The sequence below is a fragment of the Sus scrofa genome, chromosome 6 (assembly GCF_054392235.1).
Source record: "Sus scrofa isolate SSC_HxYL_T2T_F1_AM1 chromosome 6, Sscrofa_HxYL_maternal_Yorkshire_Landrace_v2.0, whole genome shotgun sequence".
Taxonomy (NCBI): Eukaryota; Metazoa; Chordata; class Mammalia; order Artiodactyla; family Suidae; genus Sus; species Sus scrofa.
Window position 1 is genome coordinate 103,696,840 of NC_139388.1, and position 24,041 is coordinate 103,720,880.

Here is a 24,041-nt window from a genome sequence, read left to right on the forward strand (position 1 = left end):
TAGGCTGGCAGCTGTAGCTCCGATTCAACCCCTAGCCTGGGAACCTCCATATGCTGCAGGGGCAGACGCACAGACACACACACACACACACCCCCACCCACCCACTTCCCATCCATAATTAGCTTTTCCCAAAGAACCCTAATGCAGGACACACTCCCAGGGGCCACGACACTGGTGTCTCCTGTGGAGGAAGCAAGGGGGGATGGGTGCACCAAAACCAAGGCTCTCCCCTGCCAGGCGCTCTTAGCCTCTCCCAGGACAGTGGCTCCCTTTAAGGGGAGACAGAGCGGAACAGTTCCCAGTACACCAGATGAGAAACCTGTGGGCTATGTTCCTAAAACACATATGGCAACAGGGCTGTACTTTACGGCTCTGTTCAGACTAGACTTGCTGCCCAGTTAGCTCCCTCAGGGATGTGTCATTCTGCCATACAAACAACAAGCCTGCTGGCAAATTCATTTTCACATAAGGCAAGGCCACTTGCTTTGTCCCAGAAGACATAAGGGTCCCCTGCCCCCTTGGCTGGAAGGCCCAGGGGACCAGGCTGGTCTGCTCTGTCCACCAGGGTCTGGAGGGCACTCAGCCCACAGGTGAACAAATGGTTGCCTGTGGAAAAGGCAGAAAGTGGATGCTACTTCAAGGCAAAATAAACTATTTTTTTGACCCAGAACTACCCCCAAATTGGAAAACTGAAAATGATAGGGACTGGATTCAGAAAATCGGATTTCTCAGACCAATTCAGAGTCACTAACAGGCACCCTCAAAGTAGGTAAGAACTGGTTCGGATGCCACTTCATTTACAAAAGCAATCAGTGAACAAAATTATTTTGGGATCCTAGGCACTGAGGGGCGTGATTCATACTTTTCAAACCAATGAAGAGTGAAATCTTTCAGGGTGTGGTTTCTCTCACAACAAGTAGAGGCTTATTTAAATTACGATTTGATGCTTTTTTTGATCTTTTTAGGGCCACACCCGTGGCATATGGAGGTTCCCAGGCTGGGTGATGAATCGGAGCTACAGCTGCTGGCCTACACCACAGCCATAGCAACTCGGGATTGGAGCCGTGTCTGCAACACACACCACAGCTCATGGCAACACCGGGTCCAGATCTAGTCAGATTCGTTTCTGCCGAGCCATGATGGGAACTCCTGACACATAAAGTTTAACATTCTGCGCTGTCTGAATACTATTAAGAAACATCTCTCACTCATTTCTTTAAAAAACAATAACACACATTTTTTTACTCTGAAATCTGTGGTCAGCACAATACAGCTGCACCACAAATTTAAACATTAGTCAGACATAAAGTCTTTCCTGAGCATTTTGGGCATATTACGTTCTTCCATGCATCTTTAATTTTAAGCTGGCTTTTAGTGCAAATCGATTTCACATTCGTTTCTATGCACATTTGCTGAGTTAGAATCCAGATATTGGGAGTGCTCAAGAACAGAGAAATTTGAAATAAGAAGTTTTTTAAAAAGGATTTTTATTGTTTTGTGGTAAGAACACTTATCTACCCTCTTAAGAGCTTTCTGAGTGTATAAAACGGCACTTTTCCCTACAGGCCTGATGCTGTTAAGCAGATCCCTAGAAGTCTGAATAAAAACCCAACAACTGGGAGTTTCCTTGTAGCACAGTGAGTTGAGGATTGGTGGTGTCACTGCTGAGGCTCAGGTTGCTCTGTGGTGCAGCTTCGAACTTCCACATGCCCTGGACACGGCCAAAACCACAAACCCCCCTGCAAAATCTGAGGAAACCTAACACAAATAGATGCCCCAATGCGGCTAGTTTCTAAGACCCCAGGGAAGAAAGAGTAAGGCCATTCCTTACACTCCATCCTGCTGTGCCTGGCTCTGACTTGCCTGAGGTAGAAAAGCACCTTCCCTGGAGGGACCATTTCATATTTCCAAAATATCTGGTTGCCAAATTTTTATTGTCTATTCCTCTCCAAAGCTCCTTTGCTTGATTCATGTCCCTACTCAACTGCCTACTATCACAGATGGCCGAAGCATAGGAGGATGAAATCCAACTCAGTTCACAAGTGCTTATTAAATACTTGCTGAGCCAGAACCTCACTGAGCCAGAACCACCATTCACAAAGCCACATGATGAGAAGATACCAGTGCCCCCCCATCAGGCTTTAATCTACCTGTGAAGAGGCAGAATCCTAATATTTCCCATTTTTATCTCCAAGAACCCGAATTTTCACTATAATGACAAAGAGCTGATTTCCAGAGATTTGCAGTTTATTAATGCCAAATTCTCATTTATTTCAGGTGGAATATGATCTTATTATTTCTCTCCCTGCTTTTGGGGCAAATTGAAAAACTTCCTGCCATTCTGTTTCCCCAGTGTGGGAATAGAGTCAGGCTTAAAATTCAAAAATCCTCATTTTTCATATTTAATACAATCTGTTTATATGACACAATTCTTTTGTTTTGTTTTTTGACACAATTCTTTTTTTTTTTTTGTCTTTTTGTTGTTGTTGTTGTTGTTGTTATTGTTGCTATTTCTTGGGCCGCTCCCGCGGCATATGGAGGTTCCCAGGCTAGGGGTCCAATCGGAGCTGTAGCCACCGGCCTACACCAGAGCCACAGCAACGCGGGATCCGAGCCGCGTCTGCAGTCTGCAACCTACACCACAGCTCATGGCAACGCCCGATCGTTAACCCACTGAGCAAGGGGCAGGGACCGAACCCGCAACCTCATGGTTCCTAGTTGGATTCGTTAACCACTGCGCCACGACGGGAACTCCTTTTGACACAATTCTTAATTTGCAGGGCAAAAACCAATTTCACTGCATGAAATGTTCCACCTCTTCAAACAGAGCATGAAAGCTTGATGTCAAGGTGGGAACGCTGGTGAAAACCAGATTCCCCAGTAGGGGCGCAGGACGGAAGAAAGAGGCCTTCATAGGAAGCATCTTAATTCTGTGTTTGTCTAAAGGCAGGAGGCCAGTTTCTCACAGTCAAGTCCATCTCAACACAACGGCTCTAAGTCTCGTGTATAATTTCCAGGACGGCATGAGGATGTAAGTTCATGAACCTATATATTCTGGTCAACATCCTATTTAGCTATACTTATATTAAGTTCTCTATACATCCACGTAGAAACATTGCAAGCAGAGATGGGAAAATGGCACTTCCCCATTTCCACACTCCATAAATAGAGTTTTTCTAAATATAGATAATCAAGGAACTTATTAAAAAGTGCTGATGAGGAGTTCCCATTGCAGCTCAGTGGTTAACGAACCTGACTGGCATCCATGAGGATGCAGGTTTGGTCCCCGGCCTCGTTCAGTGGGTTAAAGATCTGGCGTTTAGGTCACAGATGCGGATCGGATCCCACGTTGCTGTGGCCCTGGCTTAGGCTGGCGGCTATAGCTCCGACTGGACCTCTAGCCTGGGAACCTCCATATGCTGTGGGTGTGGGCCTAAAAAGCCAAAAAACAGTAATAATATTTTATTAGATTGGCTAACCCAGAAATTATCAAGAAAAACATGCATGTCTTGTAACAAGATCTCCTTGTGAAACCCGGCCAGCAGGGCTCTGCGGACTCAGTCTAGAGATCTGAGTGTGGGGTACCAAGTCCCTCTGAAGAGCTCCTCCCAACACACTGGCTTTGTGCCCTCAACTGTGACAGAGGAAAGTGATGCCAACATGCCCACGACAGAGTGGGTGACAACAGCCCAGGACAGCACCCAAGGCTGACTTCCACCCATGGGATAACGGTAATGGAGAAAGGTTTTCCCTTCCTTTTTTTCCCCCCTTTTCTTTTTTGGCTGCCCCCTGGCATATGGAGTTTGAGGGCCAGGCATCAGAACTGAGTCGCAGTAGCCACCTATGCCACAGCTGTAGCAACGTGAGATCCTTAACCCACTGGGCCAGGTAGGGGATCGAACTTGCATCCTGGCCCTGCACAGATGCTGCTGATCCAGCTGCGCCACAGCGGGAGCTCCAGTTTTCCCTTCTTTTAAACAATTTACTCCAAAAGATAAGAATCCTATTTTGAGTGAGCAGCAAGTGGCCAGTGGGAGTAGACACGTTACTCATGGGTAAAACCCCCTGGGCGCTCCCCGCAGAAACCAGCAATCAGGTCAACCTCTTGATAAACTCAAGGAGTCTGACTTCTCCTCCCTTAGTTACTGTCTTCACCAATATTGTGCAGTTTTAAAAACACTGAGGACAAAGTGTGAGGACTGGTGGGGGGCAGTGGTGCTTTTACATCTAAGAGAAATGTGGTTTCGGAGCTTTCTGTGTGTCTCCTGGGACCGCTCTGTCACACCTGTCCCTGTGGAGTGGGACCCACCAAGTAGGCCTCTTAGATCAGACTCAAAGGAAAGACAGATGTCAGAGGATCCAACCTCACCGGCAGAGACGGCCTTTGGTGGGCAGAGTTCCAGGGCACAGGACACCTGGAGGTATGGGCCTCTGTGAATCAGGCCACTGCGTCCAGAGATGGGGCTGAAGGATGGATACTTTTCAGTCAGGCCACAGTGTCACCATCTGCACACTCGGTCATCCAGGAAGTAAGCCTCACATTTTCACATCACCTGCATCCCCTTTACAAGGCAACCTCCCCCCAGGTGCCAGATACAGAGGTGGACACCCCCAGGGAATCCTTTCAAAGATGTTTTTTTTTTTTTTTTGTCTTTTTAGGGCCAAACTCGTGGCATATGGAGGTTTCCAGGCTATGGGTGGAGCTGTAGCCACCAGCCTATACCACAGCCACAGCAATGCCAGATCCAAGCCATGTCTGCAACCTACACCACAGCTCATGGCAACGCTGGAGCCTTAACCCACTGAACAAAGCCAGGGATCAAACCCACATCCTCATGGATACTAGTCAGATTCGTTTCCACTGAGCCACGATGGGAACTCCCTCAAAGATGGTCTTGACCTTAAAGAGCTTAGAGTTAGAAATTGCAGCTCACGTGAACGACACTTTGCTGTCACTTCCAGGGCACAAAAACTGGGCAGCCACGCACACAGCGCAGCGTGCCACTCTTCCAATCATGGGTTAAAAGAATTAGAAATGTCCATTTTTTGTTATAGAGTATTTAGGCAAGACCGTAAACATTTCATAATCAAGCCTGAGACAAAAGTATGAAAAACATAAATACTAGACAAAAAGCAACCAACAGCCCCTACATCCTTCAGGTGGGCTAAACAGTCAGCGATGACCAATGAAGGTGTTACCTGACACGGCCGGTGGCAGAGGCACCAACAGGGACACGGATGAGGCATGAAGGCATGGCACTGACACCAAGCGTTAGGTGACCGATGACGCCACAGACGGGCAGCAATGAAGGCAGATGAAAGCACACACACACACGGTGGACACACACTGAGAGCTGAGGCCGACCTGCCGAGAGGAGTTAGTAGCTGAGTGCACTGCACTATGGGTGTTAGGGACAGAGGCCATCCTCAGGACCCCACCCCTCCTCCAGAGGGCCCCGGACCCCCTGCGGGCTGCCAGAGCCCAGCCGGTTTAGTCTCTCACACGTTCCTGATGGGCAGGGACAGTCCTGTCCCTAAGGCCACAGCTGCAGCCACATGGACACTGTCCACGGGGGCTTCCCTGTCTGCTCGCAGAGTAACGTTAAAAACATGAAGAGCATTTGTGCAAATCAATTGCTTTCGTGATGACAGTTTTGTCCAATGATCGAAACTAAAGACTAAGGTCTCCAAACCAGCTCCCAGGAAAGTGTCATGAAATTAACCCCTCTCCACAGCTCCCGGGCCCAAACAGGGTGTGACGCAAGCAGACTCTTTTCTAAATTCTCTTGTGAAGGAAGCTCTGTTCATTTTATCTGAACAGGATGGGAGGAGAGGAAACGCAGGAGAGACGCACCAGCTCAGACAGTTAATTCATTAGACAAGCATGTGGATGGTTAAACAGACATGACAGCAACTGGGCACAGAGCCCCCACTTACCAGATCTGTAACCTAATTTTCTTTCCTCTAAGCTCTACAGTTTTGATTTTAAAGTCAACACCTGTAAATAAAACAGATGAAAAAGAAGCAAAATCAGTCACAATGCAATCTGTCCTAAAATAATCCTCTGTGTACATTTTTATACCATGATCAGGAAAACAAACAAAAAAAACCCCCTGCTATCACTAAATGCAAAAGGAGAAAGCAGAAGTTCGCCGATATCGGGGACATCGCAGTAGCTCTGCGCTTCCACGGAGTCACCTACACCAGGGTTTACCCTGAACTCTCCAGGCAGAGTGTGCTGTTCCTGTAAGACTTTATTATACCACAGGTGTAGCATAAACAACCATTTTAAGGAGTTCCCGCTGTGGTGCAACCGATCATGTGAGCGTTGGGACCCAAGTTTGATCCCTGACCCCAACAGTGGGTTAGGGATCCGGTGTTGCCACAGCTGTGGCTTAAGATGCAACTATAGCTCGGTCAGACCCCTGGCCCGGGAACTCATATGCCTTGGGGGTGGCCAAAAAAAAAATATTAAAAAACAAACAAACAAACAAAAAAACCACACACAAAAAACATACCCATTTAAAAATTACTACTTGGAGTTCCTGTCGTGGCACAGTGGTTAACGAATCTGACTAGGAACCATGAGGTTGCGGGTTCGATCCCTGGCCTTGCTCAGTGGATTAAGGATCCAGCATTGCCGTGAGCTGTGGTGTAGGTCGCAGATGCAGCTCGGATCCCGCGTTGCTGTGGCTGTGGTGTTGGCCAGCGGCTACAGCTCTGATTAGACCCCTAGCCTGGGATCCTCCATATGCTGCGGGTGCGGCCCTAGAAAAGACAAAAAATAAAAATAAAAAAAATAATTTACTACTAATAATGACTAAACAAATGAAAGGCTTTAAAAGCATATCGTTATCTTGGGGAAAATTCTTACATAGAACACAGGAAACTCAATCTTGATTTCAAATAGCCTTAGTCTCAATCTAGAAATTACTGTATTAATTATTTTAGCATTCACAAAAAGTGACTTTATCATGTTGTCAATAGCGTGGAAGAGGAAATATTTTAAAATAATTTACTCATATAAATTAATTTCAATTTTTAATTAAAAGCAAGCAAACCATCATGTATCACATCCAATTCAGCCCTTAAAGCTTAAGATGACTTTTTTTTTCCCCCTGGCTAAGGCATATGGAAGTTTCTGGGCCAGAGACTGAATCCAAGCCACAGCTGTGACCTACACCACATCCTTAACCTGCTGTGCCAGTGGAAACTCCCTGAGATGATTTTTTATACCCAATTTCTCTTCAGATGTTATCTTACATACTTCTCAGTTACAGAAAACTTGAGGTTTCAAAATAGTATTTTTGACACAATTTTCACAACTAAGAAAAATAAACCAAAGGGATGCCAGCTATGTTTGGGAATTGGAGACACAGTCTCTGCAAGCACTGCTTCCCGACTGCTTCTTGGACCCGGGCTCCCCGTGCTGCCCCACCTCCAGCAGGCAGGGAGAGGCCACGGTGGCCAGTGATGCACAAGGACCGGCTCCCAGGCCCCCCTCTGCCGGCCGATGTAACTCATCCAAGTCAGATGATGCTCTTGAGGTGAAGCGTAGGACATGTGACTTTTATAATTAGCAACCCACTGCAGACACCAATGCAACCAAAGGCCATGTTTACAACCCTGGTGGGAGCGGGGGCAGCCACCCCAGGTTGGACAAGAAAAAGAAGTGGCAGGAATGTGTCACAGCTGGAGAAGAGGCTACTGCACTTCAGTTCTTAATCTCCCACCCAGCCGTGATTTCAAAGGTCAGGGCCAACGCTGGTTAAGGCAATTTCACTTTCAGTTCTGCAACAGCTGTGCTTTTCCCACTCGATGACGCTCTCCAGCAGCCCTGAAACAGGAAGCATGTCTGTACACGACCAACATCCCCAAACAGAAGCCTTCATGACTCAACCACAAGGAAGAGCCTGCCTAACGCGGTATTTATTCCACAAGGCCCGGAAACCAGCCTGGACGCATGGGCTCTGCTCCAATTTTAAAAAGGCACAGCTCAAGGACAAAACCCCTCCTTCCAGAAATCAGCAAACAGTCAGGGCCCATTTACAAATCAAATTCATACTGTGTCACGACTACTATTGTGTTTTATACTTTGTTTCCAGTTCCTCTGAATTTGGGTTTTTTTTTTGAGAATTTGGTTTTATTTAAGGGAGCTGCAACTTTTATAAAACCTATCACAGTGGCTGCTACATTTTATTGAAAAGAATTGTCAGATGGCCTAGCAGTTAAGGTCTAGCAGTTAAGGACTCAGTGTTGTCACTGCTGTGGCAGAGGTTTGATCCCTGGCCCAAGAACTTCTACATGCTGTAGACGTGGCCAAAAAAAAAAAAAAAAAAAAGAATTGGTGGATGACACTTATTTTGTGAACTCTGCTTCAGGTCAACTAAAAAATCCCTTGAGGGGTTTCTGTTGTGGCGCAGTGGTAACGAATCCAACTAGTATCCATGAAGATGCAGGTTTCATCCCTGGCTCGCTCAGTGGGTCGGGGATCCGACACTGCCATGAGCTGTGCTGCAGGTCACAGACGCAGCTCGGATCCCGCATTGCTGTGGCTGTGGCATATGCCAGCAGCTATAGCTCCGATTCAGCCCCTAGCCTGGGAACTTCCATATGCTGCGAGTGCATCCCTATAAAGGAAAAAGAAGAAGAAGAAGAAAAAAAAAAAGAATCCCTTGAAACTGCCAGAATAATTTTTGTTTTGATTAGGTGATTTGGCGATTTTCGCTGCTAAGTGCTGTTCTGAGCCTGAAATTGTCAGGCACTCTTTCCCAACCAATTTGAACTTCCCAACTTTAGCAGTCCTGCACTAGGGTTATTTTGCAAACCACGAAGTCTAATTTATAAACATAAAAGGAAAGGGCATTAATAGTCAACATCAGAGGTAAGTGGTAGTGCTACCACAATGTGATTGTACAGATACTACTAATTCCAACAGAACCAAGCAAAGCAAAGATGAACCAACAGTGAACAGGATTAAGAATCTGTTTAGCTAAAATGAAGACTATCCAGTTTTAGGGAGATTAATGTCATCACTAACACAGAGAAATATCCAGTGGCTAAATCTGAAATTCCACAAAAGAAAGCAGCTCCTTAAAATAGTCTTCTCTCATAAATGAAATCTTTACCTTACCTAATAGCCACTAAGTAGCTGGTAATGGTTGTAAACGTATCCTAATTATGGCTTAGAAACAAATTCTTGTATCAAAGTATACAACTAAACATTTTAAAAAACTTTTAAACATCAAGGCAAAAATATCTCAATGTTTTTTATTTTTAATATTTTCTTGTTAAAGAAATTATAATGGTCCTTAACAAAAGGTAAGCCTCAAATAGGAGATTGGTTTTGGGAGAAGCCAGCACAGACTCCTGTCTGGGCAGGGCCGCCCAGGACCAGTGCTTATAAACAGGTAAGGGACAAAAAAGGTGGCAACTTTGGTTGAGAACCTCGTTTCCTATCCTGTCCTGACCAGTGGGGGAAGCAACCAGCCTACCACTCCAGCAGGGGGTGGGGACTGTCCCTGGCCCTGAAGAGCTGAGTCATTCAGACCTAAATCTATGCTCCAGGCACCTGGCAAAGACGTGCCTTTCTCGGCTGCCCTCTCCTCTTAGAGAACCTGCGGGTCTGCCTAGAACCTTTCCAGTCCTAGGTGGCTTCTACCTGAACCTTCCAGTGGCCCCACCGCCTGACCCTCTCCTCATCCCAGTTCTGCTCCCCTCCCGCCCTGCCCATCGCTCTGTTAGCTTCCTGCATGACGGGAGCAGGTGCCCTCTGAGGACAGTCACCCCCCAGCTCCCTGGAGCCTAGAAACTCGCTGGTCCACGACAATGACTTGGTAAGCCTGCTCCCCTCTTCCATTGAATGCTGGATGTGAAAGAGAGATGCTGACTCTTTGGAAACAAGAGGAAATTCAGGACTGGGGATTAAACAAACACACACACTTAAAATGTAGGAAGGAAGGGCGGATGTTCTGCTCTGGGTGTGCCTGGAGGGCCCAGCAGTGGAATTCGGGGTGCCCAGCGCACAAGCATCACCCTGGAAACAGAGCACCTCCTTTCTCCTGCAATTCCTGTCATTGATGGTACATCCCTAAAGGATGGGCATCGTAATGTGCCCAGACCTCCCCCTCCCCCGCCCTCCTGGAGCGTTATCACAGTAACCATTTACTCAGTCACATGATGGGAAGTGGACCGCTAAGTGTATGTCTTGCTGGGTGACAAAACTTCCTTTACGCTCACCAACCTATGAAGTCTTACCAAAAAGATTTCAGTACTTTTCCTAAAAATGTCCGTAACATATTCAATATTTCAATCAGGAAGGATACAGCTCACAGGGCTGCAATCCTGCCATCAATGGCTAGAGATACGACTGGTCCAGTCGAATCGTCTTCTTTTTGTCTTTTGAGGGCCACGTCTGCGACCATACACCACAGCTCATGGCCACACGGGATCCTTAACCCATTGAGCAAGGCCAGAGATTGAACCCACAACCTCATGGTTCCTAGTCGGATTCATTTCCGCTGCACCACAACAGGAACTCCCAAGTCTTCTTGATTTTAACTTCCTTTAATAACAATGACAGTGGGCACCTATCCGACCCCCTGTGCCTGATGTGCAAAATGTGGGCTCCTCCAGCCGCCCAACGAGCCAGCACTGCTTTCCTCATCTCATAGGACACTTCGAGTGGAGAGGCCAAAGTCATTTACTTGAAGGTTCTATCACATGCTGGTTGAGGGGAAAAACCTAGATTCAAATTTGTAACAGCCCACACCAAAGATTGTTACGATAAAGGTCAGATGCATGGAAAAAAAGAAAAGTGCAAAAATTTCTGCAAATGGCCCAGAATCACCATAACCAAGTTGTTAAAGAACAAAGCTTCACCAGTACTATCAGCTTTGGATTTATCTTTCATAACTCTTAGCAAGAGCATAAAGTATTGTTGTACTTAGTGCTGATAAGACTGCTGAGCTCCCTTGAGGCAAAACATTTCCCCCCAAAAATAGGACTATTACTTTTTTTGCCTGGGCATAAAGTTACAAAAATGAAAATGCAAAAGTAAACAGAAGCTTCTTTCTTAACATTCCCTTTCAGCAAAAAGCTAAATAAAAGCAAAAATAACAGAGTGGCCAGTGCTGTGATGACAGCTGAGTGTCCCTCCCCTTCTCCCCGTCCCCCAGCAGCAGAGACCTGGGGTTGGCACCAGACTGTGGCTGTGGTTTACTTAACTCTTTCAGAAGGATGAAGGGTTTCCCAGACTTTGAAATGTCCCAATCCAAGCAGTGGTCACAATGTCACTGCCAATTCATACTAACTACCTTAGGTTCACACACAGGCTTTTCTTCCAAGGACGTTTCATTTATCTTTTATGGTGTCGCCCAATTCTGGACATAATGTTTCTACAGATGGAGAGACCTCCCAGCATTTTCACTGAGTTGATAGTAAGAAAAAACAAAACAAACAAAAAAACCCTAAGAAATATGTCAAGGTCACAGAGATCAAAAGAAATTAACCCCAGAAAACTACCCCTTGACTATGAGGCTGGCCTTCCACCTGACCACCGCCTACGGGGAGGGCACAGGACGAACTCCCGCAGGACAGCACCCTCTGAGTACAGACAACGCAAACTGGCTGCCGGCAGACCGTCTCATATACTGTCCACAGGAGGCACCTGAACCTGAAACCCTATTTAATACCCTTCGGCTTTTCCGACTTAAGCCGAGTTAGGAGAGGTCAACAAAACAGAAACAAAGTATGGTAACTATGATATTCTGTCTCAGGAGTAGGTTCTACTAAAATAGTCAAAATGAGTGAACGTCATTAAAAAACACTCTCAGGCCTGAGGACATTAAACATCCAATAGGACCTGCCCCTCTCTCTGTCCAGACTTGTCCAGCCTGTGCCCTGAGTCCACCAATGTCTCTGATTCTGACTGTGCAGGTCGTGGCCCTGAACTTGGCTGGAACAGGCCCTGCCACACACAAATTTCTTTAGGCACAGACAGGGGAGTCTGGGGTCCTGGGCTTCAGGGAGGAGGGGCACGGAGTGTGCCCATGGAGCCTGGCAGGAGAGGTGGGCCAGTCATGGTGCACACAGGAAAGGGCTACAGGAAAGGATGTGTTCCCTTCCCATCGGGCGGAGAGCTAACTGTCATATGTTTGCAGCACTTCAGGTGCTGCTCGAAGGGCTCTGTGTACCTGGTTGCAGGGATATGCTTGACAGTGTCACAGAGATACTGTCACCATCCCCATTCAACAGATGAAAAACTGAGGCCAGTGTGCCGGGACCTTGCCTGAGTCCATAAGTTGGTAAGTGGGAGGGCACAGATTTGCACCTGGGTAGCCTGGCTCCTCCCAGCTCACCTGCAGGCTCACCTGAAGGTAAGAAAAGGAAGGAACCACTGGGAGGCAGCAGTAAACTTGTATTTAACCTCAAAAAAGAGTTTTGTGTTGCTAAGAAAATACTGTAAGAGAATGAGTGAGGGGCTGGCCGGCCGGGACAAGATCGCCCCCACAGCAGCAGGCCTGGCCCTGTCCTCTGCCTCCACACAGACTCCTGTCTGAGACGCACCGACTCATTTCCACCTCTTGGTCACAAGGGGAAGAAAAAACTGATGGGGGAGGAAGAGCTGGGAATTAAAAACAAAACAAAACAAAAAAACAAAAAAAAACCCCAGATGATCAAATGATGGATCAGTAGTATTTCCTTCAATTGCAAAAAATACTAACTTCATGGCTGCTCAGATGGACCTGTAAAACGCAGGCGAGGTCCAAGGACTTTTACCCAGGTCATGTGTTTACCTTCTGACACTCCCCGCCCACCTGTACGTGTTGCTAAAGGGCAAGAACTATTTTTTTTTTTGGAGTGTTTCAGAGTTTTTGCATCTGTAACATAAGAGGGTAAGAGGAGTTCCCTCCTGGCGCGGCAGGTTAAGGATCTGGTGTTGTCACTGCTGTGGTGAGGGTTTGATCCATGGCCCTGGGAACTTTCACATGCTGTAAGTGCCCCCGCCCCCCAAAAAAAGGGAGTATAAGGGAGCATAGTTAAGCCTTTTCTGGCCCAAGTATGAAAGGTACTTCACGCTCATTCATTCCTACAGCAGGAGACAGAAAAGAGTCTAAGTTCTATCTCATTTTTCTTTTTACGAAAGAGGAAACAATTAAGTAAGTCACTGGCCTAAACACACAGTGACAACATGTGAGTACAGCTGGGACTTGAACCCTGGACCAACCATCCATCCAGTCGCCACACCCATACTCTTCCCACCGATCACATCCCCAGGTAGCACCTAGAATGACAGGAGAGGCCAAGGAGAAAGGCCAAACCAATCAAAAATGAAGGTTTGGCTATAGGTGTGTGTGTGTGTAGCAGGCCTTGGAGGGTGGTCCTTCCCCCTGCACCTGCCTTCAGGGGCCCCGAAGCGTCAAGGACAGCTAGGAGAGTTATTCAAGGGCAACTCCCACCCCAAGCTTGCCCAGGTGCATCTGCAAGTTGTTGTCTGGTTTGTAAACTGAGAAGGCATTACATCAGCACCAGACACCAAACCATAGGAAGCTCAGATTTGGGGGAAAAGCTTTCTGATGGCATGCAGTGTTCCGTTAAGCCTGTGTTGTGTTTTCTGGTTTTAAAGTTGAAGGATTAAAAAAATAAAACATAATCACATCCAATTTGGATACTATTTAGGCCCGTGGTTCTGGTTTTCTAAATACTTTCCAAATGTTAAAGGACAAAAAGAGTCCATTTCTTCCTCTGCTGAAGGAGCGCAGCTTTTTACCTTCTTGCTAACATTTCATCCGGCATCTCCGAGACTCACCTCTCCTCCTGAAAGGGACAGGCCAGGTAAGCAGGTAGCCCTAGGCCCCGTGAAGCAGCCAGCAGTATGACTTACGGAAGTGGAAGGAGCCGCTCAGGAAATATTTGCTGACTACTGTACAAAGCTATGTGTTCCTTACAAACGCAAACACACACTTCATTAGAATCATGTTGCTGACACACAAAGCTGGAGAATATTTTGGACCTGTCAGTTCTCCAAGGACCCTTGTCTGCCTTCTAAAGTGAGTTCCCAAGCTGCAGAAGAGGCAATCTCGAAGAATCTGGATCCTTACCACCACATACAAGCCGACCTTTCTTCTTTAGCGAGTGCCTGACAGTGAAAGAAAGGCTGAATGCACATAAGCCAGGTCTTTAAATAGACTTTTATTCAACCTCAATAACCTGGTCTCAACTTGCCACTCTTTCTCTGAAAGACAGCTACTTTATTCCACACGTACGTCTGCACAAGCCTACCAGCCTGCATTAAGTTCATGAAATAAGCCAAACCATCAACAGCATATGGTGGCACAGAAACTCTGTCCGAGTCACCGTGTCACGTCACCCTGGCAGGGGAAGGGCTGACACTGGAGTGGGTAGGAATTCAGGACGACTCTCCCTAACTTCCCTGTAAGTGAAACACTCAGCTCAGCCGTGGCCGGAAAGACTGCATGTGATCACAGGAGAGCAACATAAAACACACAGCTTAGAACTTTATTTACTAAAAAAAATTTTTTTTTAAATTGCTGCACCGGAGCCATATGGAAGTTCCTGGGCCAGGGGTTGAATCCCATCTACAGCTTCAGCAATGCTGGATCCTTTAACCCACTGTGCCAGGCTGGGGATCAAACCCTCATCTCTGCAGGGACCCAAGCCTCTGCAGTTGGATTATTTTATTTTATTTAATTTTTAAGAGCCACCCCTTTGGCATATGGAGGTTCCCATGCTAAGGGCTGAATCAGAACTGCAGCTGCTGGTCTATACCACAGTCATAGCAACTCGGGATCTGAGCCATGTCTGTGACCTACACCACAGCTCACGGCAATGCCAGATCCTTAACCCACTCAGTAAGGGGGCCAGGAATCAAACCCACAACCTCATGGATACTAGTTGAGTTCACTACCGCTGTGCCAAGATGGGAATTTCTGCAGTTGGATTCTTTTTTTTTTTTTTTTTTTTTGTCTTTTTGCCTTTTCTTGGGCCGCTTCCCATAACATACGGAGGTTCCCAGGCTAATCGGAGCTGCAGCCACTGGCCTATGCCACAGCCACAGAAGTGTGGAATCTGAGCTGAGTCTGCAATCTAAATCACAGCCCACGGCAATGTCAGATCCTTAACCCACAACCTCATGTTTCCTAGTTGGATTCGTTAACCACTGTGCCTTGATGGGAACTCCCCTGCAGTTGTATTCTTAACCTACTGTACCACAGTGGGAACTCCTAGAATTTTAATCCAGTATCAAATGTTCATTCAAGCTTCCGAGCAAAAATCTCTTACCTAAATTTCCAAAGTAAAGAACAAGCATTCAGTTTCCCTCGACAGCAGTTCTACTGCTTGTAGGCAGAGGGGACCAGACGCTGGTGGCCTGCATCTCATCCATCCTGTCCCCTGACACTCAAGGCCAATCCTTAGATGGTGACTCCTGCCCAGCATTTACATTCCCTGTTCCTTGGACCCCTCGGTTCTGCCTTCCACTCACTTTACTGCTGGCCCTGCTGAAACAGAAGCACCTGCACCATGAGGCCTCTCCGTCCTGGGAAAGGAGGGCGCCCTCTACCCACATGGGACTCAAAGCTACACAATCTCTCTGAGAAGAGACCACACTAAGTAAGTGCATGAGAAGAGGGCTCTGTCCAGCGCTACCACCTTCTAAGACCACCTACACTTCAGGGGCCAGGCTGTGAAATTAAAGAATTGCTATAAAATGAGAAAAATGCAGAGAAGTGAGGTTCTCGAACTGAATTTAAAGAACTTTTAAATTCTGATACTGTCTTTCCTATTTTTTTGGGGGGGGGGGGTCTATGTTTGTTAAGTCATTGTCTTCTTTTTTTCTTTTTTTTTGAAAGTTAGTGGGAGTATCCGTCCTGGCTCAGTGGCAACGAATCCATGAGGTTGTGGGTTCGATCCCTGGCCTCAGCTCAGTGGGTTGGGGATCTGGCGTTGCCGTGAGCTATGGTGTAGGTCACAGACATGGCTTGGATCTGGTGTTGCTGTGGCTGTGGTGGAAGCCAGTGGCTGCAGCTCTGATTGGACCCCTAGCCTGGGAACCTCCATATGCCATGGGTGTGGCCCTGAAAAGAGCAAAAAAAAAAAAAAAGAAAAAGTTGGTGATAGTGAATTTCTCAAAAATGTCCTTCTGTGGCAAAATAAATGAATTGGCAATTCTATGTCGGCCCCCAACACTTTGGAAGAAACTTTGCTGCCCAGGAAAATCAGAATTCTGGTCTAAACTGTTGTACTCCTTCTTTTCCTCTATTTAAATACACCAAACTTGGGGGCGCTTTCCTAAAGATGTGAGAGGCTTGGAATATTTGAATGACTGATTATTCAGGTAAGAAATGCAATTCATAGAGCATTACTTTAACATCCAGAGAAAAATAATGAATGATAGGGGCATTGTTAAAAGTCAATTTCAAGGATACCAGAGATCGATGACATCACTCCCTTCACAGGGCTGTGGGGAGGACCAAATTAGACAAGTAGGAAAGGGTTTCATGGTTTCTGATTCCAAAGCATCAGAATTTTCAGAGTAAAGTAAATTTAAATCTCAAAGTAAGCTAAGGAACAGACAGAAAGAAGTCACTTGCAGCCCTGGCCCTGACCACCTGCTAACCACTGTGCCATCATGGGTGAGCTGTCTACCCTCTGGGACTTTGCTTCCTCATCTGTAAATGGGGAAACTTTCAGGACTGTTGTGAGGTAAAGAGTGTACTTTTGCTGGTACAGGGCACTGCTCAAAAACTGCAGCTCCCACTAATAGAACGTAATCTTCTACACGCAAAGACAATACATTGCTTATCCACAGTCACATGCTACCTTGTGACAGAACTTAAAATTAAGAGCCCAGTCTCCTTAATCTTACTTCAGTGTTTTTCTAGAATGCAATGCTGCTTTGATGATGGTGGTAGGAAATGCTGCCTAGTAAAAACATTTCAATCAAGGCAAAATTAACATGGAGTTCCCTTTGTGGCTCAGTGGTTAATGAACCCGACCAGGATCCATGAGGATTCAGGTTCAACCCCTGGCCTCGCTCAGTGGGTTAAGGATCCAGCGTTGCCACGAGCTGTGGTGCAGGTCGAAGATGCAGATCCTGCGTTGTGTGGCTGTGGCGTAGGCCAGTAGCTATAGTTCCAATTGGACCCCTAGCCTGGGAACCTCCACATGCCAAGAGTATGGCCCCAAAAAGCAAAACAAAAAAACAAACAACAAAATTAACATGGAGTTCCCTTCGCTCGCATTGGAAACAAATCCAACTAGGAACCATGAGGTTGGGGGTCTGATCCCTGGCCTCGCTCAGTGGGTTGAGGATCTGTCATTGCCACGGCTGTGGTGTAGGCCATAGCTGTAGCTCTGATTGGACCCCTAGCCTGGGAACCTCCATATGCTGAGGGTGTGGCCCTAAAAAGCAGAACAGAAACAAAAAATCAAAATTAACAGCTAGGTTTTTTTTGTTTTTGTTTTTCCTTTTTTGGCCCTCCTACAGCATGTGGAGTTCCTAGGCCAGGGATCAAACCTGCATGCCGGTGCTCCCGAGATGCCAAGGATTCCACTATGACACAGGCAGGAACTCCAACAGCTAGCTTTCAACAGTTACATAAAAAACAAAGGGTAACAAACACACTATCAATTTTTTTTTTGTATTAGCATTGTGAATCTCTACAATCGACTAGCTTTTTTCCCCATTATTTCAAACTTCAAAAAGTTGCTCCTGTGCCCTTTAAAGGACCTGTCACACTATGCTGGCTACATCATACTAAATAACTCAATTCTATGAATATAAAACCCCATTTGAAAGTAATACTCCACCTAGGCAATTTCTATTAATAGATCAATTATTAAAAACTATTTTTTTTTTTTTTTTGGTCTTTTCTAGGGCCAATCCTGTAGCATATGGAGGTTCCCAGGCTAGAGGTCTAATCGGAGCTATAGCTGCCAGCCTACACCAGAGTCACAGCAACGCCAGATCCGGGTTGCGTCTGCAACCTACACCACAGCTCACGGCAATGCCAGATCCTTAACCCACTGAGTGAGGCCAGGGATCGAACCCACAACCTCATGTTTCCTGGTCGGGATTCGTTAACCACTGAGCCATGATGGGAACTCCCCTAAAAACTCTTTTTAGCTTTCCATAGCCTGGTGAGTTGCATCTCTTTCAAACTAAATTAACTTCTGATTTGGTTAATGATACAAAAAAAACCATTTTGCTCACTTAAAATTTTACAAAATAGGTTTATTATCCCAAGTCGCTTGGCAGTCCCACTACTGTCTTTTATAGAAAGTCCAGTGAGTCTGATGTGCTTTAAAAAGGCACTTGCCAGAGATACCTGCAGCCTGAGGCCCTCGAGGCCGTCACTCCAGTGACGCTCCCGGATCGGCGCCTGCGCCAGGCCAAGGAGCGCAAGGTCTTTCCAGACCCTGCCGTCCAAGGAGCACACGGGCCAGCCAGGACAGGGCACGTGGCCCTGAGGAGGAGAGTGTGGAGTTGACTGTGCTCCAAGGAGACAACTCTGAGGAGACACTCAACAACTGGTGTTGGAAGGACCCTATGAGCTATCTGCTCAGGCAGGAGAAGTTCAGGTGAGGCAACCACACCCCCACAGCACACCCAGCGCCGCATTTAAATACGTCTTTCTAAAGGAACTCCAGGAATGAACTTATGTCTACAGCATTCCGCCAACTCGCTACTGGAGGGTCTGTACACACTGCTATGCTGCCCTCGTCCACCTGAAGCATCCTGCTCCCCTGGCTCCTGTCCTGGTCACTACTCAGTCCCCTGTGGGCAGCCCAGCACCAGCACACAGCAGGTGCTCAGTAAGTGAAGGAAAAAGCAACTCGGGGCCGAGACTGAGGGAGGAATAGTTAACTTTCTCAAAGTGTCCGCATACTGTAGGTGAGACCAGAAGCTACCCTCTTTCTCTGAACCTCCCACAATTAAACACTGATCAAGTCAAGAACTATAAACTATGAAACAAAAATGAGCAGGACAAAATACAAATGCAGGAGGAAGCCCACGGTGGCAGCGGGTGGGAGACGAGGGCATGTGTGTGTGCGTGTGCACTTTTAGGTCTGTTTTGTCAAGGGGTCAGAGAAACCAACTGCCTCATCACCTCACCTCTCAGTTTCTTCCTGATTCCCAAAGACCTGATGCAACCCTGCCCAGTTAGCCGCAATGTCTCCTGCCAGTGCTGTGCCCAATGCTTCAAGGTCCTGGAGCAGTCATTCCTAATGTCCCCTAAGGAGTCTTTCCCTGATTGTGGGGATGCCAGGCCACTGTGGCCCTGGCTTGAACCTCCCCTCATCTCTCCTCTGACCCATCCTAAAGCCGCCTGTGTCATCCACCCAAGCCCTGTTCCCCATTATGCCTACGCTAGTTTCTCTTCATCACACAGCACAACTATATTAGTCTTCATTTTTCTATGTTTTTAAGTGCAGAGCCATGAAAGATGGACAATTTTGAATTGCTTTCAGCTGTTTTATTCATGCCAGGTACTAAAATAACATTATAAACCCTCATTTGATTGTTTAATAACTTCCTGTGCTTTATATGATCCAAGATTGGATATTTGAGACAGGACTAAGCTATGTTGAGCTTTAATATCATGATCCCTTAAGATCTTTAAGGCCAAGATCTTAAAAACAAACAGGGTACAGAGAGCATATGTACATCCAACATGAGCTATTACTAAAAAGGCATTAAAGGGAATACATTCTCATAAACAAAACAAAAAGACAAAACACATCGAGGGAGGTGAATTTTCCAATAAGACATTTTAAATGTGGTACTATTCTGTTACTTGACAACCTCAAATTGTATCACCTTGGAGCCACCATTGGTTACAATAGGTTCAACATGAGGAATGAGGGTTTTTTTGGTGTCTTTCTAGGGCTGCACCTACCACACATGGAATTTCCCAGGCCAGGGGTCCAATCAGAGCTGCAGCCACTGGCCTACACCACAGCCACAGCAACACTAGATTCAGGCCGTGTCTGCAACCTACACTGCAGCTCATCGCAACACCAGATCCTTAACCCACTGAGCAAGGCCAGGGATCAAACCTCAAGGATAGTATCCTCATGGATACCAGTGGGGTTTATTACCCCTGAGCCACGACGGGAATTCCCTGGAAAGAGATTTTTAAATTCTGAATTTCATATTTACATACTATTTAGTCACTGTTTCTTAGACCTCCCCTGGGACGGGATGTCCTGCCCATGACTAAACACACCTGCCTGTTACTGGAGATGACTGCACTTCATTTTGAAGAACTATCTTATCTTTGGGATCCCCCTGCCTCTGATCCCTTCTAAGGGGTTTTCCATAGAAACCACTGTTACCCACTGACTTGACTGGCCTCAAGCCAAGGCGTGTGCGCCTGACTTCATCAGAAAACTTCCCTGCAGTTTCAATTTTACATCCTGAGGACGTTATACTTCCTGACCGGCCCGTCCTGTAGTTACCCCTGTACTTCACCCACCTGGTGGTGCCCGAGGCCGCCTCCTTACTATGGGAGCCCCTGGGCTATTTGAGGTCACGGACAAACACAGGTGAAGTCCCTTTGCCCCGCATTTACAGATAAAAGAAGAAACTTGATGTGGTGTTAGTCTGAATATTCCCCAGAGATCCTCCACGGGGAATTTAAAACTTCATTATTTCAGCGCAACCTAAAAGTGAGTTCAAAATTAGAAAATAAACGGAAAACACTCCCCCTTGTAAAGGCAAAGCGAAGACATCCAAACTGCCCACAGATGACCCACTCTGGCCATCTAGCCGGCGCACAGCCTGAGTTCACCACACTGCCCGCCCCCCACTTGGCACCACCTCTTTCCCGTGAGGAGGTGGGGCCGGGTTTCTGCGGAGAGATGCTCACACTGTCTCCGGGCTGGACCTGCCCCGCGCATCGCCCAGCCTTGTGACGGCGTAGCGCGGATGCCCAGGATAAGTCCGCGAGGGGGCCCAGGGGTTTCCGCCAGGCCTCGGGCAGGGGCAGAGGGGCTCCCCCCGACAGTCTCCGCACGCACGGCCCGGCCGGCGGCAGCCTTACCCACGGTGGACTTGCAGGCCTCGCAGAAGGTGTCGTCCGTGAAGCGCTCCATCAGGCTGGTCTTGCCCACGCCGCGGGAGCCGATGATGATGACCTGCAGCTTGAAGTCGGCCGGCCGAGGGGGCTGCTTCCGCCGGCGGGCCTGGCCGCCCGACAGCGCGGGGGAGCCCGTGCCCAGGCCGCCGCCGCCCGCGGGCCGCCTCTGCAGCGCGGCGCCCGGATCCATGCACGCATGCGGCCCCCGCGCGGCCCGCCGCCAGCCGCGCGCCCCGGGCCCCCGCGCCCCTTCGGCCTCCGCCGCGCGCCCCGGATCGGCCCCGGGCTGGGCGAGCGCGCGCTCGAGCGGCCCCGGCGGCCCGCAGTCTCCGCGCTGCAGCTGTGCCGCCGGCCGGCCCCCGGCGCCCGCGTCCGCTCCGCTGCCGCTGCCGCCGCCGCCGCTGCCGCCGGGGGAGGAGGAAGGGAAGCAGCTACTCCGCAACAGCGGCAGCAGCATCCCGGGCGAGGCGGCGCGACGGCGCAGGCGCGACGGGCGGGGGGGCGGGGCGGGACGCGGGGAGGTCGCGCGCGCCCCCTGCCGACCGGAGGACCGCCCGCCCCTCGCGTCGCCTGCCCGCCCCTCCCCACTCACTGCGTTCTGGCACCCTCTGCTCTGACTCCACTGCCTTCTCTTCACTCTCCTTTCTTTCTGAGGCCTGTATCTTCCCCTTCTCCTCCATCCCCATTCCCGCTTTCTTTTTTTCCCTTCCTGACCCTGCTGTCATTGAGTACAGTCCCCAAATACCAGGCAAGTGTCTGAGCCGTCTCCCCCCAAACCTTCTAAAATACTGTCCCAAATCACTGTGGCAAACTGGCACTGTCGCCAAATGCTGAAATTCCCGGCCGGCCTCAGCCTAGACACCTGCCCCCAGGGGCCCCATGCAGACTCGCCCAGACCCCACCTACCCCGCTTGGGAGGGAGCCTGATCACGTCCTGCCTTTTCCATAAGAAACACACAAAACAGTTATTCTTAGCTCTGATTGCGTCCTAATTCAAAGTGCAGACGTTTTTATTCCTTTTAACTTTTAAAATAAATAAATAGCCTGCACCTTTCGGGGAGCAAGTGAGTTCAGATTCAAACAGTAGGAAGAAACTCCAAGATTGATGCTCTGAAAGTTTAGGAAATATGGACTTGGGTAGTATGTTTTGTCGTTTCTATTGGAAAGGTTTTAAGGATACAGAGAAATCAGTGCTCTGATTCCTTGCCAGGGATTTGTTTAGCAAATTCCTCAGCGTGAACTTGAGCACCTCAGAACACAGGGTTCTAAATATGATAGGAGCTGGCACCTACGCCCAGAATGATCACACAACCCACCAAATTTCAGCTTTATTTAGAACTGGGTTCAGTACTGCCTAGTCGGGGTGGATATTACTCTACAAACCTGATTTATAAAACTCTCTAGCATTGCCCACAAAGTAAACTGGAAGTTTACATTTGTAAGAGAATTCTTAGCTCTCCAAAAGCAATCACAGTAGCAGCAGTCTTTTCAGTGGCTCTTAGGCTGTTTAAAAGATCAGACCTGTATTAATTTAAGTACGGCTCCATCACTTACAATCCGGGAGCATCTCTGGGAGATGTAGATTTCTCTTCTCTTCTGTAGGAATGAGAGTGATCCTCTTTGCCATTTAGCATGGTTAGGAAAATATCTACTAACAACCTACACAGAGTCTGTTGTAAATGGGAACTCACTATGTTAATGTAAGGAATTAAAGAACCTGATTAGCCCAAGATTTTTGGGGAATACTGCGATTTCACAAAGCAAGCCATGTCTGCAAAGGAGATCTCAAGATTTTTAGTTTGGTCCATTCCAACTTATAGCACTTCCTGTCCTAATGGGCAAATGAGTGTGGCATGGTTCGCACTGCTGAAGACCCTCTGACTATCTCCCTTCTCTGTGGCTCTGTAATTTCTTCCACTGGGATAATAAATGGGCTAAGTGGCAGGGGTTTGGGTAGCACCTCCAATTAGGAGTTCCCGTTGTGGCTCAGTGGTTAACGAATCCAACTAGGAACCATGAGGTTGTGGGTTCGATCCCTGGTCTTGCTCAGTGGGTTAAGGATCCAGCGTTGCCGTGAGCTGTGGTGTAGGTTGAGACAGGGCTCGGATCCCGTGTTGCTGTGGCTCTGGCGTAGGCCAGCGGCTACAGCTCTGATTGGACCCCTAGCCTGGGAACCTCCATATGCTGCAGGAGTGGCCCAAGAAAATGGCAAAAAGACAAACAAACAAACAAACAAACAAAAAACAATCACAAAACTCCAATTAAAATCTGCTAACTGTTGCTGCATAGTGTTCCAGCACTTGGAACCAGTTACAGTGTACACTTCAGCAGACACTGGTGGGAGGATGAATGATGTTTCACAGATGTTCTTATTGATAAAGCTAGCTGGCTCTGTAGCTCTGTCCTAAATCCAGACTGTGAAATAGAGGGGATGCCTTTGCTGTCCTGCTTTTCCTCCTGGAAAATCAGTTCCCCCTTTCATCACGATTACCTTAGCACCTGATCACCACCTAAGATCAGAGACGTTGTAACTGTTACAAATGAGCAGAACTGGAAGAACATGGAGAGTTAGAAACAGAGTCTAGGACAGAATCTGGGTCACCAACACCTGAAAGATAGGCAAAGGGAGAGAGGCCAAAGAACCCAACAAAGGTGGCAGGAGGGAGGAATCTGGCGTCAGTGGGTCCTGGAAGCACTGGGAGGGCTGTGGTTTACAAAGATGGGACTGATCACAGGAGTCAATACTACAGACTCGTCAGATCCAATTAGTGCAAGCACTCCTTGCTCTTCATGGCACTGGGTGACCATAAGAATGGGGGTGCGTTTGTATCCTTTTTAAATATTTCACATATAAATGATATCATATGATGTTTGTTTTCACTTAGTACGATAATCTCTAGGTCCATCCATGTTGCTGCAAATGGCATCATTTCATTC

At 47.7% G+C, this 24,041-nt stretch overlaps 1 protein-coding gene across 3 annotated transcripts in view; it reads right to left on the reverse strand.

Annotated features, from left to right (window-relative positions):
* Positions 1–21,586, reverse strand: part of RAB12 (RAB12, member RAS oncogene family) — a 28,671-nt gene extending 7,085 nt beyond the window's left edge. For 2 of the 3 annotated variants that reach the window (XM_021096067.2, XM_084964138.1), the window contains exons 1-2: positions 21,069–21,586; positions 5,938–5,998 (exon numbers count right to left, since the gene is read on the reverse strand). In XM_021096067.2, the coding sequence (XP_020951726.2) occupies positions 5,938–5,998; positions 21,069–21,561 (554 nt within the window). In that variant the 5' untranslated portion in view covers positions 21,562–21,586. Of the gene's footprint in view, positions 1–5,199; positions 5,366–5,937; positions 5,999–21,068 lie in introns of all 3 variants that reach the window. The other variant, XR_014807566.1, reaches the window with a different exon arrangement.
* Positions 21,587–24,041: the final 2,455 nt, after the last annotated feature.